Source organism: Mercurialis annua, linkage group LG4 (assembly GCF_937616625.2).
Source record: "Mercurialis annua linkage group LG4, ddMerAnnu1.2, whole genome shotgun sequence".
Classification (NCBI taxonomy): Eukaryota; Viridiplantae; Streptophyta; class Magnoliopsida; order Malpighiales; family Euphorbiaceae; genus Mercurialis; species Mercurialis annua.
This window is the reverse complement of record NC_065573.1, coordinates 27,430,085-27,446,349: the sequence shown is the minus strand read 5'-3', so window position 1 is coordinate 27,446,349 and position 16,265 is coordinate 27,430,085. Positions and strand designations below refer to the sequence as shown.

The window sequence follows — 16,265 nt, the reverse complement described above, 5'->3', positions numbered from 1 at the left end:
ACCTTACATTTTTTTTTCGTTTATACCCTGAACTTGTAAAAACACCATTTGTACCCAATTTTGAGTTTTTATGTTTCATCTCTACCCAAAAGCATTAAATTGTACTCTTTTCATATGAAAAAAAGTTTAAAACAATCCTTCATTTTTAACTTATATACGAATTAGATATTAATGTTATTAATAGTACAAAAATACCATCTTTTTCAAAAAATTAAAAATAATAATAATTTTTTTAAATTTTTTTTAAAAATATTTCGAATTTTTTTTAATTGTTTCAACTTTTTTTAAAAATATTTCCGACAAAAAAAATTAAAAATAATAATATTATTTTATCAAATTAAAAAAATTATTTAATTATTTGGATGTATTTGATTATTTTTTAAGTTTAAGGATTTATTTGTATATTTTAAAATAGAAAAAAGTATGTTTTAAACTCTTTTCCAAATAAAAAAAGTACAATTTAATGCTTTTGGGTAGAGATGAAACATAAAAACCCAAAATTGGGTACAAATGATGTTTTTACAAGGTCAGAGTATAAACGGAAAAAAAGTGCAAGGTGGGGTTTTTTTTAAGGAATTAAGCCTATTTTACAAAGAACTTGCAATGAAAAACGCAGCGTTTTAAGTAAATAGAAAATTGAACAAAGGATTAAACAGGCTCTCCAATTTGTATCTTGAGGTCAAATAAATTCATTTTAGTTTTACCTTTTGAACTTAGCACAAAAGCTTAATTAAAGCCAAGTTCATGATTTTGAAGGAAAAAACACACCTTAAATTTGACAAATTGGCTTGTTTTATCTTTAAATAATTATACAACGCAACGGTTCATTTGTGCAAATAAATTAGTGAGACATCAGCCATGTATAAATATTCATTAATAAAAAATAAACAAATATTAAAGATTTTTTTTAGCGTAAATGCTCATTAGCTTGTTGTAAAAATGACATGGCACAACCGTCGCATAAAATAAACATTTTTATCTTTTTATATTCAAATTGTTTATAGAATTATGTCACATTAGTTCAAATATGCATATAATATACCAATCATTTTTTGACAATTCATTTAAGGTGTTAAAATGAGCAATAAAACCATATATTTAGTCTTAATTGATCTTTTATGTCAATTTTAGAGGGTACATTGAAATATTATTGTCAATTAAATTCTCAAAATTGTATTTTTAATTGAATAAGTCATTTTAATCTTATTAATCACGTAGATCTAAAACTTTTTTAATTTAAGTCAAGTGAATTTTAATCTGTATACTTTAAACGCGTAACTTATTTAAATTTAAGACACAAGTTTAAGGATATAATTGACTAAAGTAATTTTTTTTACTCCAAAATGTGATTTAATTGATTAAGAAAAAGTTAAAAGTGATTTATTTGATCTTAATTTACAAACTTGAGGGCCGGATTGATCTTTTGCTCATAAAAAATTACGTTCTCATATGAGAAAACTCCAGAACCTACAATCCCTATTTTCTTCTCCATTTTTTTTTTCTTTTTTGCCACAATTCAACAAGAGTCTGATTAAATTCTGCTCAAAACTAATTAAAGTTATCAACTTTACCCAAAAATGGAGCAAAAAGAAGAGTTAATATGGAAATCAGAGTCCACAGAGTTGCCAGAATCAATGATTACAGCGAGTATAGGCAGAGCTATAACCACTCTACTCGGAGCTCGCACCAGAAAGCTTACGGACGCAATTTCTCGCCTCTCTCTCGACTCCAACAAAAGACCTGCGCTTGGGTCATTAGAAGATTCCTTATGGTTTTTGCACAACTTTGTCAAAGATGCAGTTCAAAAAGACCTCAATTTGGATGATATTCTCAATCCCATTGTTCAACAAGTAATACCCTTTTCAAATTTTTTGTTACTTTTTTACTGAATCCAAGGAAAGTTTTGATTTTTGTTCTTTTGTGTGTGTGGATATTGTAGTCATTGATGAGTAAAAAAGACTTGAAGCATGGTGGTGGTCAAGCAATGATACTTATAAATTGGCTGTTTCAAGATGGGTTTCTTTTCCAAGGTGTTGCTAGGAATCTCTGTGATGTTATTGTCAGAAAAGATGACCGTTTTATAGCTCTTGCTTGGTGTGTTCTTATTCGTAGTCTGGTGGAGTTTGAGAATTTTGTGGATCATTATGCTTTAAATGGTGAGGAGATGGTTTGTGCTAAGCTCTTTTTTATAATTGATTTTTCTTTTTCTGTTTGTATTGAAGATTGTTGTGAATGGGATTTTTTGTTTCTTATGGTAGGAATACGAGACAATTACAGTGCTTTCTTGAACATAGTTTGCTCGTATATCCCACATTTGTTGCAGATAGTACGCAATGGAAGGTAGATAGCTCCTCTCATATTGTGTTATTAGTGTGATTTGTGGCAGTCTTTTGATGAACTTGGTGCAACTTTATGGAGAAATATTTACTGATTTATCTTTGGTTTGTGAAGTTGCTCAGTAGACAGTAGTATTACTCGTACTTAGCCTACTATATAAATTAGTGGCTTGTCTGGGTTTATTGAATGTGGCCATGGGGTGTATGCTGTCCATAATCCTTTTTATGCTTTTGTAGATTAAATTTTGTAATTGCTGCTACGGATGGATACTACACACTATGTCGTTGATTTTTTTTCAACTTTCATCAAGTTCTCAGGTCTGCTGTTGTTATTGCCGGGTTTGAGGTTTTTCCAGTGATATTTCTTTTAAAAATTTGGATTTTAAAGTTTTTTTCTAAATGCACCAAGTGCATTTTATTTCGTCTAGTTTGTATTTGTAGCTTTTATTTGGTTGCTGCATGATTTAAATGTTTATATGTTGTAATGCGTTGTCAATCAATGTAGCTTACATGGTCATTAAATTCTAAATTTTTGAGGAATTGTTGCAAGTCATTGTTCACCTGAACAAATATGTGATACGGAAAATCCAATTTCCGTATAGTGTTTTTCATATTCTTTATAGTATCATGATGTACTCTCTCAGTTTCATAAGGATTGTCTTCTTTGGATGTCTCACTATATATGCCTCTTTCTATTTATACTGATGTAATTCTAGAATTAGCTTTTTATGTTTTACTCCTTATGTCTTGTAAAGATTGTCCATTATTCCTTTTCTGGATGTCTCAGAATGCATGTCTCTTTTAATTTATAACATACCTTAAAATTAGTTTTTTTTTATCCCTCATTAGATGTTCTCTTTCAACTAAACACAATTTTCAAAGTACAATTTTATTGTAACTTTAAGGATATACAAGGACAAATAAGTTAAAAGTACGAGTGTTGGCATCTCATTTATTGTTTTTTTCTGAAAATGTGTGGAAATAGAGCAAATTTTTTGGAACTGAGGGAGTTGCAATTTTCTTTCTAGCATATTGCAGGATGGATATGAGTTGCCCTCTCGTCTCTCAATGTCTGCTGCTGATTGTATTTTAGCCATCAGTGGAGCATTATCAAAGAAGCCTAAGTCTTTGAGTGACAAGCCAAAGTCAGACCGTCCTATTAGTCTTGTACCGGCTTCTATGGGAGAGAGGAAAGTGAAACAAACTTGTAAATCATCTGATGACTCAAACTTTTCTATGGCATACTTGCTTTGGGACATGATAGAGGACCTTATTACTCTAATGCAGATACTCCTTGCTGTATGTTCTCTACATATTGACCTGCATCTTTTTCTTATTTATTCCCATACTAGGCTATAATTGATGGTATTTAACTTCCTTAAATTTGCTTTCTCTTTTTCTTATATTTTATGATTTATGTGACTCAGTTATTTGCCAGAATAGTTTACTTAGGTTTTGTTTGGTGGCATAGACAGGACAGGACTGAACAAGACAAGATAAATCTTTATTCCGTACCATGTTTTGTGCGATAAGGACATGTGTGCTGTTTTATGTTTGGTTTTGCAAGAACAAGACTGAACAATACGAATAAATGACATAATGCCCATGTCTTGTATAGTGTTTGAGATTAGTAATGGGCAAGACAAAACAATATAGAAATTAAAAAAATAAGTAATCTTTCTAACAAAATCTATTTATTTACTTTTAATTATAACATTTAATAAAAAAAAGCTTTTGAATAATGTTTTCGGAATTAACCTAACAAAAAAGTGGAGACACTTGCAGCTATTTTTTTTGATTTGTGGATCTTAAGGGTTGATTTCTTGCTGCTGTATTGTCTGTGTATGCTTTCTTTCATTCATGAAGTCAAACGTCTCCAATCTTTTAGGCTAATAATTTTTTCAGACTGAATTGAATGGCGTTATCTCTGTTATTATTTTGGACGTTATGCATATCCGTGTCTCACTTGTTATAAGCAAGATCTTCTCTGATTTGAATTTTCTAAGTGTTTGCTTCGAGCTCCTCTACAATTTCTGAGCATCAGCTTGTGTATTCACTTAGATATTCTAGTGCCGTTGACTTTTTGTATTTTCATAGTGGAGCAGGAAAAGTAGGCCCTTACATGCAAAAGGAGCGGTACAAGTGCTTAAATGGTTGCAAGAGATACAAAAGCAGTATGGCTGCATTCACGATGAGGCAGGTCCTCTACCCGCTTTGTTCCTTTAAATTTTATCTACGTTTATTGTCTAATTTTCCATGCATTATGATGTGTTCATCTGCAATATGGAAGACAGGTGCAAACATTTACAGAACTAGAGCCTTGCTACTATCTTCTTGTTGGCAACACTACAGCATTCTGTTGCATTTGGAAGATCATAAATTTTCTCAACGTTGCAAAGAATTGTTAGATCAATACGTGTCTGGCATCCAGGTTATTTTTTGTTCAAATCTCTGTTTTGACATTTTTTGTAACTTGCAACATTTCATGAGAATCTAGCTTTCAGTTTCATTCAATTATAATGGTGGGCTGCATTTGGTATTCTGGTAAAAAATAGTAAAAAGGACAAAAATGTATTATGTTAAGATAGTTGGTAGTTTTGTGCCAGTGCTAGTGTTTCTGGTGGTGTGAACCCTTTTTCCTTTTTTTTCCTTTCAAGTTTTATCAACCTAAATTCCTTTTTGTACCAAATGTCCTTGAAAGGGGTGTAAATGTTATTATACCATTTTTTTCTTTTCCACCCAATGCCAAATGCACCCTTCTGTCCAACTTTTAATACATTATTAGGTGGTTATCTGTAGCTCTGCCAATGAAATTTCTGCGTAGCACTATATATATTTCATCTTTTGCATTAAGAATTTGGATTACATTGCCCATCGAGTTCTAGAAAAGGCCACGTGGAAACGGGATAAATATTGTGAAAACGAGGGAAAAAAATTAAAATTAAAATTGGTGTAGTTAAAGAGTGATAAATGTTTTCCTTGTCTCATTTTCTTAGCTCTACGTAAGATTGAAAAAGTTCATCCCTTTCTGTGTTGTTTATGAACACATGAGGGCGGGTTATGGTTTTAATCGACAGAAAGAGGGAACGAAAAAAAATTTCCTTGCTTAAACAGATCTACTAGTATTTCATCCCAATTCACGTGCTCTCTCTCTTAGTAATTTATTATGTATCTTTTTATACTGATTAATTGACAAATTGCTAATTAGAGAGAGAAAATTTCAAATGCAGTACTATACAGAGAGCCATGCCAATGACTATTCAGAGGACAAGGTTAGCAGCCTGCAGACTGGAAAGTTTTTCTTGAACTGTCTATGCCTTCTCTTAGGCCGTTTTGACTGCAAGAAACTTGAAACAATAATGTCAGAATATGGGATGCAAATATCACAGATTCTTTTATCTCAGGTGTGTGTCATTGGGGTCATGTGGGAACATATCATTAAAGTTCTGGTGTGTAGATTAAGTAAAAAAATGGAAGAGTTACAGCATACTGCTTGTCAGATCCTCTCATTTTTCCTTTAAGTTCTACTTTGAATTTCCTTTACTAGGAACATGGATACTTCGATGTAGGAGGGATAGCTGATATTTTCATGAGTGACTATCAGCTGTTGAGTGGTAAACAAGTGATTATATTTTTAATTCTGTTCCAAATTACTAATAGTTTTAAAAATTTAATATCTGAGTAGAATGAATGACTATATTCTATTTGTTGTATTGATATGTCATTCGGAGTTCAGTTTATCAATGAATTATTGTTGGAGGCATTGATTTACCCTTTTTAAGAACACTTTAAAAGATCTTTCTTGCTGTACTTATCGTTCTTTTCTTTCCCCCTTCATCTGTTCTCTTTGAACTGTAGCTGCAATGTACTGATGAAGATTTAGCAGCTGGGGCTATTTGCATATTTAAGGAAGCCATCTTTATACCATGCTATTCATCTGAAGATTGCCTCGCTGACAACAGACAGATGGATGTGGTGTTACCTTTATTGTTGAACCTTCTAGATGAGCGGGATGGCATAGCTAAAGCCGTGATTCTGCTTATAGCAGAATATTGCACCATGTATTCACTCTATTCTATTTTTCCCACGAGTATGTTGTAGCATAAAAAAACAATTTGTATTTTGTATTTTGGGGCTCAAATTAACTTGATTAGTAAATGCTTGACCAGGAGCACAAGCAGTAACTGTCTTAACCAAATACTGAAGCGTCTTGCTTCTGGAAATGCTGCCCAGAGAAGGAATGCTATGGACGTCGTATCACAGCTGGTTTGCTCGTCGTCAAAGTCAGAAATTAAACTTTCCTATCTAGGATGGTATAGTATTGTTTGCAGCAGTATCTTTCTGTAATTTTTATTTTCATTCTCACATTTTTGGCTGTTATACAAATATTTAATGGAACCATTGCAGGCAAGATATTGCAAACAACTTGCTAGAGCGTCTTAATGATGAAGAAATCGCAATATGTCAACAAGCATCTAACTTGCTTTCATTGATAGGTCAGTTTGAACAGTGCAAACCGTTTTCTTTTCCCACCCTCTTTATGGTTGGCATGATCTAAATATCACTGTATTAGCTTCAGATATTTGAAAATTAAACTATTTCATTTTGAGGATTGACGAGTTGAATTGTTAGAGTTTGAAGTAGTGTTTAGAATTGGTACAATTATTACTGAACAAATATGAGTTATATATGGGGTAGCAGCAGAACTTGTTTGGTGTATCAATTAAGACGTTCTGGAAGATGCTGTTCTCCAGTCCAGCTGGGAACTGTGAAAAATTTCAGGCTTGTATATAATGCCAGTGTTTATCACTGTTATATTTAGTGATTGCTAAGAATAGTATGTTTTGCATATATGTATCACAGTTATAAACTATGTAATAATTTCCAAATTACATTTCATGTTTTGTATACATTTATGTGGTATTCTTCTGGAAGCTTATTACTCTAACCCAAGTATTCTGCATCTAACTGGAAATCAGTACTGGAATTGTCTATTATCTAAGAATTTTCCTGCTATCCAGCTTTTCTATGAGAATAACTTGATCCAAAAAATCTACTTGGTATTATTCTATCTCATCTTAATTTTTTGGTGATAACTTCTACTCATGGTTGGTGTCGCCCGACCTTATCCTTGATTTAAGCGTGTTTCATGCTTCTATTGATGCATTTGGCTTCACCTTGCTATCGTTGCTATATGAGAAACTGAACACTCGTCTCTGCCATTTCATAGAGGCATTTTTTGTTTGGTACAGGAAAACCATTTTTAAGCAAGATACCGGAAGACAATGTATTTAAGATCATATACTTTGTCATATTTGAGGAGCCGTGCATAGCACTGTAGTTGTTACTTTTGTGATTTTTGGTAGACATGAAACTCTGATTAGCATTCTCTATTTCTCTTAATGGCTTTGTGATTCTAAGGTTTTTAAGTTTGAAAGTTCATTTGGGTGCTCCTCATAGCTCCAGCTGAGCTAGGCATTTTGTGTCTTTTTTCTCGCTGGCATTCATGTTTAAATTTTAAAAAGCAATAATTGTACTATCTCATAATTTTTATAGACAGTTTCTACTCTCCCAAAGCTTTTATTTCTTTCCTGATAATGACCTAGCATGTCACTATATGGCCCTATTTGAAGGAATTCCTTTTGCATCTGTATAATTCTTTGTGATTTATGAGGATTTTTACGAGTTTTTGCTGTACTGTTTTTAGTAAATATGAAAATTGTGATCAACATGCTCATGCGAATTATTTCTTATGTTTTGCAGACCCATCATTGGTTATGCCAGCCCTAATACACCTTGTTTACTCATCAGATGAGGGACTGCAGTCAAATGCTAGTACCGCCTTTATTGGAATGCTCCAATATCATAACCAGAAACCTGAAATTATATGTTTACTACTGGACTGCCTTAGGTTTTAATTTCTTCCTTCTCTTATTGCTTGCTGTGCAGTTTAATGAGAATTAAATGAAAATATGAGTTTCCAAATGATTTCTGATTCTGAATTATATTGAATTGCAGTCTTGCATATCTACTGAACCTTTCTTATCCCTCTCTCTCTCTGTCTCTTTCTTTTTGCAGCAATCTAAACCAAGGCCCTGATCAATCAAAAACTAATGGAGGCCTAAGTGAAGGTGTTTTCTCTTCCTGTCTTGGAGTTATAATTTGTAAAGTCAATTTGATTATCATACATTTCTTTCTCAGTTTCACTTAGTAAAATTTTTCCTTGAATTTTGTGGCCAACTTGATATTCTTATTCTCAGATTGTGTCTTTGCCATGTAAATCTCATATTCTCTATCTAGATTTAGTTACTTAAGACACTCAAACTTTGATGTGAGATACTTATCAAAGTAAATTCCAGTATCATTGTGAAGGATATTTACAAAAGATAGTTTGGTATGACTATTCTTATGAAGGATGTTTTGATATAGTTATTGCTATTTGAGAATGCCAATTGCCGAGAGAAAATGTTGAAAGATACTGTATTTGATGTTAATTCCGAGTAACATAGCATCCAGGACTCTCACAAGTGCTGGGCTGATAATGGTGGGGCTACTGTTTTCTTCTTGATTGCCCCTTCTCCTCTTCCTCTCTCTTTTTTTCTTGCTCCTAAAAGATTTTTACATATAATTAATCTAAACCTTGTCCTGCCTGCTCAAAATTTGAGGCAAAATGGAGGGTTCAGTGGATCAATTCTTACAAGCAACGTTGAAAGATTTTTGATTTTGACCTGTTTCTATTTTCTTATTGTTAGATGGATTATTTACTTTTAAGCTAAATCTTTGTATTTTGTTTGTCATTTATTGCCTTACATTTTGATATTTTGGTTTTTGATGACGTGGAATGTTAAAATTTTCTTGTTTCTTTCATCATTCTTCTAGCAATTACTGGGATTTAGCTATTTATTTTTATTCATTTCATTCATAGGCGTGTTCTTTTACTGAACATTTTTGCATGTGAGCTTACCTTGTTGCAATTTGCAGGAAAAAAGATGGATATTGATCGAGTACTAAAGTTGATTCCAGAATGGTCTAAAAGTGTAAGATTAATGATTGATTTGGTCAATTTACTAATCGATTTACTTTCTCCATCCTTTTTATGTCCATTTCTCCATGTTAACGTTTCTGCATGTGAACCAGCATGATGCGCAACTCCTGACTTTTTTTTTTCAGATCGTTTTTCAATTTCCGGACTTCAATATAATAACAGGAATCTTTTTTCTTCATTTTTGTAATTGATTTTCCTTTTGAATTGATAATATTTTAATTGTGTTATTTATAGTTGGGAAAAAAATTGTGTCCCTGTAACTTATTATTTGCTTCACTTTTTATGTTGCTGAAGAGAAAATATAGTAATCCTAATGGTAGCGATTTGGAGTTTTACAATTCTCCAGGTCTATATTTTTTGTCGCATTGCTATCTTACTCTCATCCCTCCCTTCCAAACATCCCCTGAACCTTGACACTGATAGGAAGACAGTGGTTATTGCAGGGTCTTTTTATCCACTCAACATGGGAAATATATATATATAACATTATGGAGAATTAAGGATATTTAAAAAATTTACTTTGTATTTTTGCTTGATTTTGGTAAAAAGAACTTAAATTTAGTCACTTTGTAGCATGGTATAAAAAATATATCTAACTGACAAATTTTTATTTGTTAATTATTATTGTTTGAATAATTACTTTTAGCATTTTATCGATCGGATTATATGGGATATACTATCTTATTATATCATGTCTCTTTTTTTAAAAGTTGAAATGACTTTTACATTAATTTGCAAGTAACTGTTAATTTCTTTGTGAATTGCAGTTATAAATTGTGAGATAAAATTATTATATTGATCGTTTGTTTTTACCTATATACTCACCCTATAATTGTTATGGAATACTATAGGTTCAAAATTGGAACTCCATGATTATACCCTTGATTGATAAGATGTTTTCTGAGCCAGCAAATGCAATTATAGTCCGGTTTTTGAGTTGTATAAATGAACACCTAGCAGAAACTGCAGATACGGTACTCTATCATGTTCTGTCAAAGATAAAGCCGCAAAAAGGGTTTGTACACTACACGATAAGATTATGATTTCTCAGTTCTTTAATTTATAGACGTGTTTTTCTGTTATTTTTGGAAGCCGTTAACTGTTTTACATTCAAATTTTGTTAGAATTTGTTTCTGTTTTAATTCCATTAGTGCATCTGTCTAACATTTTGATCTAGTGATAGATAATTAAACATGTTTATGGTAGAGCTTGTCCAGGTTTAATGCATTTAAGGACGTTTCTTTCTGATCAATACTATAATTTCTTTTTTTAATTTGGGAAGAGGAGCTCTTGTGGGAGGAATTGAACCCACGACCTAAGTAGAATGCTGCCCAACGCTTATACCACTTGAGCTGTAGCTCGTTGCTTCTGATCAATCCTATTAACAGCATCTTTTAAAACATTTACTTCTGTGATTCATTATTTAGATGAGCACTGGCCGACCTGTCAAACAAATTACCTTCCTACATTCTACAGGGGCATTAAAGGTCAATTGCATATTTAACTAGGAACAGTTTACTGCATTCTCGGTACTATATTTGTATGGAAGAAAAGACATTTTTCGCCTAGTTTGAGCCACAAAAAACATGACACATTTATGGTTTTCATTTTGCTTTGTCATTGTAATGCGATTTGTTTTCTGCTTTCATCAATCAAGAATTGAAGTTGTTACTGAGAACAATCTTTATATTTTTGTAACTTAAATCTAAGAGAAGTAGCCGTTATGATGTTGGTATTATGTTCTCTTTTTTACAACATTTGACTGTTTTCCTTCTAAAGGATCACTGGAGGCATTTCATCGGGATGGAAGAGTGGATCCTGCATAAACGAGGACTCGATGGAAATGCAGCAAACTCTTTTTGCACGCCTTTGTCCTTTACTTATAATCCGGCTACTTCCGCTGAGCGTTTTTGATGACCCTGAATCCCATATTATGTATGGTCAACTTCCCAGTCAAGGCATTACTCATGGTGTGTCTATGCTACTTTCCTAATCAGGCACTTTTTTTTTCTTTTTATGATCTATTTTCCTTAGCTGTATGAGTTGATTTATAGTTTCTGTTTGCTGTAATTTGGAAGCTCATTTTCAGGTGCATAATTTTGCTTAGCCCTTTTTTTTTCAAGAGTTTTGTAGCTCTCAATTAAATATTTATTAATTTTTGACTATAGTTTCCTCGGAATTAATGTTATATTATTGAACTGTGAAACTATTTGTCTTTCCAAAATTGGCATGATAGGTAAAGCATTCTAATTTATTATCAATTGTCATTTGGTTCAACTTTTTTATGTGTATTTGATCATACTTTTAAGACTTAACACATTTCAATTTTTCTGTAAAGCATATGTAATAACTGGAAGATGCATATGTAAAAAAAATATCAAAGTTACTTGACATGAGAATGCAAACAGAAACTGTAACCATGAAAAGAATTAGACTTTAGGGAAAAGAAAAAATATTAATTTTTAGCAGAAGTACATAGAAAATGATTTATATATGTACCTTAGGATTATGAGGTGTTGATAGTGTCTGAATTGTGTATGCTTATGGATGTAACATTAGGAGATGACTTCAGCTTCTATCTATTTGTGAAAGTATAAGTCATTGCATATTCAGGCATGATAGTGTTTTAAAGTTGATATAGACAAAATTTTCTGTCGTGTGCCAAAAGAAGAATCTTTGAAACTAGGCTAAATTTCTTTTGTTCATCTACTTGAGATTGAACAACAACATATAATTTGGTGATTTCGTTTTTTGGTCTATGCTTTAGATCCCATATATACAAGTCATCTTTGGAGTTATTGGTTTTTAAGCATTAGCCAGAACTAGCTGCTTGACTCCATGATTAGTTTTGCATTCTCTCCTTGTAGTTTGATGTCGCTAACTTTAGTCTTGATCAGAATGCGGAGACATCAACATTGTGGGTGAATGTGTTGCTGCATTCCTCTTACAAAGGTAATTCAAAACTCTAAAGTACCTTCAACCGTCAGTATCATGAAAGTAACCTGATTTTTTTTTCATTGCCATTGCAGAGCCTTTAACCCGTGTGAATTTGATGATGTACGAAAACTTGCTGCTGAGCTCTGTGGCCGGATGCATCCGCAGGTACATTACATAGGAAAAAAATTGCTTTGGCTTATTTTCTGTTAATGTGTCTTTGACATTGAACTAGTCAATATCTGCAACTCTAGCATTTTACCTTAGTTATGGAAAAGATTTAGACAAATAAACCCACAGCTCGGTAAAATTGGATCATTTTATCCTGAACTTTCTAAAAGTGGATATTCTGAAATTATGTTTGTTGGGTCATTTTTAGAAAGTTGAGGGTAAAACGAGTAAAATCAACCTTTATTGAAAATTATTTTAACTTTATCATTTGTTAAAGTAACACTGTTAGAGTGTTTTGATTTTGCATTCTCACTTATGGACCTTTTTTTTCTCATTGTTTTCTCTCAGATATCATGAAAATTTATAATTGTCCCTGTTTTATTACATTTGTAGGTGCTCTTTCCAATTGTCTCCTCCCTACTAGAACATGCTGCAAGTTTTCACCATATACTGAAGATAAAAGCTTGTCTGTTTTCTATTTGCACTTCTCTTGTGGTAAACATCTTATCCTATCAATTCAATACTTATGAATTGTCATCTTTTGTAGTGAAGTCTGTTAGTTTTCATTTATCTCTTTCTTGTTTAGCGTTTCATATCCAACGGTAATCTGAATTATTGTCATGTTAATAGGTCAGAGGCAGAGATGCAGTATCTCATCCTGCTATTCTTCAAATTAGAAAAACAATAAAGGCAATATTGTTATGGCCATCTCTGGATGATGATGAAGGTGAATGTTTCTACTCTTTTTTGTTAATTTCTTGGCTGTGTTGTATAGAAACTTGTCCTGTCCTGCATTTCGGCGTTTCGTTTCCGGAAATGATTTTGTAATACTGAATCTTTATATTTATAATAAATTCTTGTAAAAAAATGTTGTTTTGTTATTTTCCGTTTCAGCGTTTTCCATTTTAGCGCGTATGTTTCGGTGCAACATTGTTTTCTTGGTCTATTTCAGTTTCTAAAGCACAACATGGCTGCATTGACTGCCTAGCACTAATGATATGTGCTGAATTGCATGCTCTTGGATCATTAAAGGACTCTGCAAAGAAGTTTAACATTTCGGGAAAGATCATTGATTCCGGTAGGTGTTTTCACGCCTAGTATAAGCAGTTTTGATCAGTGTTTGAAAGTCCGAACTAGTGAGGTCACCGGCTCTCGGATGAGTAAAACTATATAAAAAAAGGGACAGGGTTCATGATCCAACTGCCGGTTCAACTGTTGGTTCAAATAGTTGAACTGCCGGTCTTCGTCCAATCTGGTTGGACCGGTTTTAGGTTCAGTTGGACCAGACAGCTGGCGTTTCCCGTTTCATATTGCCGGTCCGATTTTTAATCATTGGTTTTGATGTTACTAATGATGATGGAATTTTTTACCACTTTCTTTATGACAATTCAGAAAACTCTGCTCTTGCTTATGTGGTCCATCAACTGACGAATGATGAAAATGAAGTACCTATCTCATCGTTAAGTATTGAGAACCGTGAACCTGAAGCTGCAATTCCTTGTTCTCTTCGTCTTTGTACGGCTAATGTTCTCATAAGTGCTTGCCAGAAGCTCTCGGACCCTGGCAAGAAACCTTTTGCTCGACGAACACTTCCAACTTTGATTCGTTCTGTAGAGGTGTCCTTTTCTTTTTGTTAATTAGTTGAGGTCTATTTGTTAAAAAAAAATATATTTATCTCCATGCATATCGTCCAAAGATTTGATTCTTTCATCTTCTTCTGTCCTTTATGTAGATGATAAGGCACCCGGAGATCAGAGCTGCTTGCATCCAGGTTATGTTTTCAGCTGTCTACCATCTAAAGTCTGCAGTCCGACGATATTCAGCCGACCTTCTCAAACTCTCCCTGAAATTTCTTAGAAAAGGTTCTGAGAAGGTAATAATTATCTCCTGTTTTTAGTGATTTTTTTTAGCATCGCGAAGTACATTCGGATTACTTTAGATTTTATGTTGCAAGTAAACAATTAAACCTATGTAAATCTACCGAGTCTTATGTTTCGGCATTCTGATTCTATTTCCAAAAATATTTATGAAACTCCGGGACTTTATATGCGACTTGCATTCTCATTGTATATTGATGGTTTTTCATTGTTCATTAGGAAAAAATGGCAAGTGCAAAACTAATGGCATCACTTATGGCGAGTGAAGACGCCATTTTGGAAAGCATATCAGAGGGATTGGTCGAAGCAAGAATTGTTCTCTCAGCTATATGTTCTTCAGATCCTTCACCAGATTTACGTTTAGTTTGTAAAAATCTACTGGCATGCATAACTTCTTTCTAAGTTTTTTCCTTTTTTTTTTAACCAAGTAGATAGCCTAACCTACAAAAATAGTAGGATTTTGAGTGTTGAATGCTTGTCATGACAATTTCTATATATTATATATATATATATTTATTTGAATCTCTTCTACAAATTCCAGCTCAATATAAAATGAAGTCTATATTTTGACAGCAACATAGCTATAAGAAATCAGTTTACTATAGTGTTAAATTAGCTAATAATTATTTCATCTTTATATACATAAATGATTTAAAAGGAAAAATAAAGTCACAAAATAAAAAATTATCAAAATTGATTTAACAAAGGAAAGAAATACTAAACTTCAAACAATAGGATCAAATATTTCATAGGTTATTTGTGAGATATTGATTTTGATATTAATTTTCGCATGTAATGTTCAAAATAATAAAATTTTCAACCAATGAGCTGTAATTCAAATGTATAACTGGACAGTGAACTGTCAAGGTCATGGATTCAAATTCTCCCACAAGCGTTCTCCCCTATTTAATTATCAAAAATAAAATAAAATTTTCACTATAAAATTGCTCAAAAAAAATGTGTTGATTCAGAACAAGTACATATACTACATCCTTCAAAATCAACATTACACATATAATGTTATTAGACCACCTCCAAGAGCATGATGTGCAAATCCTCTCCACTAATTTTATAGTATATTTTAATATTTTACTATATAGATATAGTTACTTTATTACGTTGTATATTAAAATAGAGTACTGTTGAAGATAAGGATAAAATAATTCTATTTTATTTTTGATTTTCTATTTTATTGTAAATTTTATTATCAAATATTTGTTATTTTTTATTATAGTATATTCCAAGTAAGCATATATTTTATTTAATCTAAAATTTAAATATGCAACATTAAATAAAATAGATTTTCATTAATTAATTCAACATTTTATAAATAGATTATATTTTAATGTCTTTTATTATTTAATATTTTTTAATTAAATATAATTTTTTTATATATTTTAAAATATATATACAAATTTAGAAAGTATATTATCAAGAGTAATAATATATTTTACTATAAATAAATTTATGGATGTATTTTGTAAGTATTTAATAATTAATGGGTGTAAGTGTAAAATATATAAAAATTTATTGGATAAGAACATGTTGAAAATATTCTTTGAGAGTAAAAAATTAAATTAATTGTTGGAGATAAAATATTGTACAGTGTAGTTTTAGTGTAACATTCACACGATTTTGTCTCATATTGTTGGAGATGCCTTTATATAGTTCACAATCAACAACTACACATGTTTTTTTTTTGTAGATTTATAAATATTATTTTGTGTAATTTTCTCAATTCTAAAACTCTTAAAAATTTGCATTTTATTATTAACTTTTGAATTTATGGGAAGAATAATTTTTTTTCTTTTTTTAATTTTAAACGTTTTTTAAAAATTATATCAAAAATAAAGGATTAAATTGTATAATTTTTATAAATGAAAAATGGTCAATTTAAATTTT

General features: G+C 31.7%; 1 protein-coding gene across 2 annotated transcripts; it reads left to right on the top strand.

Moving 5' to 3' along the window:
* Positions 1-1,456: 1,456 nt before the first annotated feature.
* On the top strand, positions 1,457-14,885 carry LOC126677419 (uncharacterized). 2 transcript variants are annotated; one of them, XM_050372019.2, is made up of 23 exons: positions 1,457-1,850; positions 1,940-2,156; positions 2,259-2,340; positions 3,365-3,635; positions 4,434-4,536; positions 4,631-4,767; positions 5,567-5,608; positions 6,195-6,397; positions 6,506-6,649; positions 6,744-6,832; positions 8,100-8,247; positions 8,415-8,467; positions 9,318-9,373; positions 10,233-10,396; positions 11,161-11,351; positions 12,279-12,333; positions 12,411-12,483; positions 12,880-12,981; positions 13,117-13,213; positions 13,439-13,564; positions 13,879-14,102; positions 14,219-14,359; positions 14,583-14,885. In XM_050372019.2, exons 1-23 carry the CDS (start codon positions 1,578-1,580, stop codon positions 14,763-14,765), a joined length of 3,174 nt encoding a protein of 1,057 aa, XP_050227976.1. In that variant the 5' UTR covers positions 1,457-1,577; the 3' UTR covers positions 14,766-14,885. The 2 variants fall into 2 exon arrangements, with proteins under 2 accessions (XP_050227976.1, XP_050227975.1); XM_050372018.2 differs by having other exon boundaries at positions 5,567-5,740.
* Positions 14,886-16,265: the final 1,380 nt, after the last annotated feature.

What these genes read in the sequence shown, in the direction of transcription:
- LOC126677419 (XM_050372018.2), top strand. Translation starts at nt 1,578, where the DNA reads ATGGAGCAAAAAGAAGAGTTAATATGGAAATCAGAGTCCACAGAGTTG. An exon ending in GGATCATTATGCTTTAAATG is followed by an intron (nt 2,157 to 2,258) that starts GTGAGGAGATGG and finishes TTCTTATGGTAG; the next exon opens with GAATACGAGACAATTACAGT. An exon ending in GCTGCATTCCTCTTACAAAG is followed by an intron (nt 12,334 to 12,410) that starts GTAATTCAAAAC and finishes TTGCCATTGCAG; the next exon opens with AGCCTTTAACCCGTGTGAAT.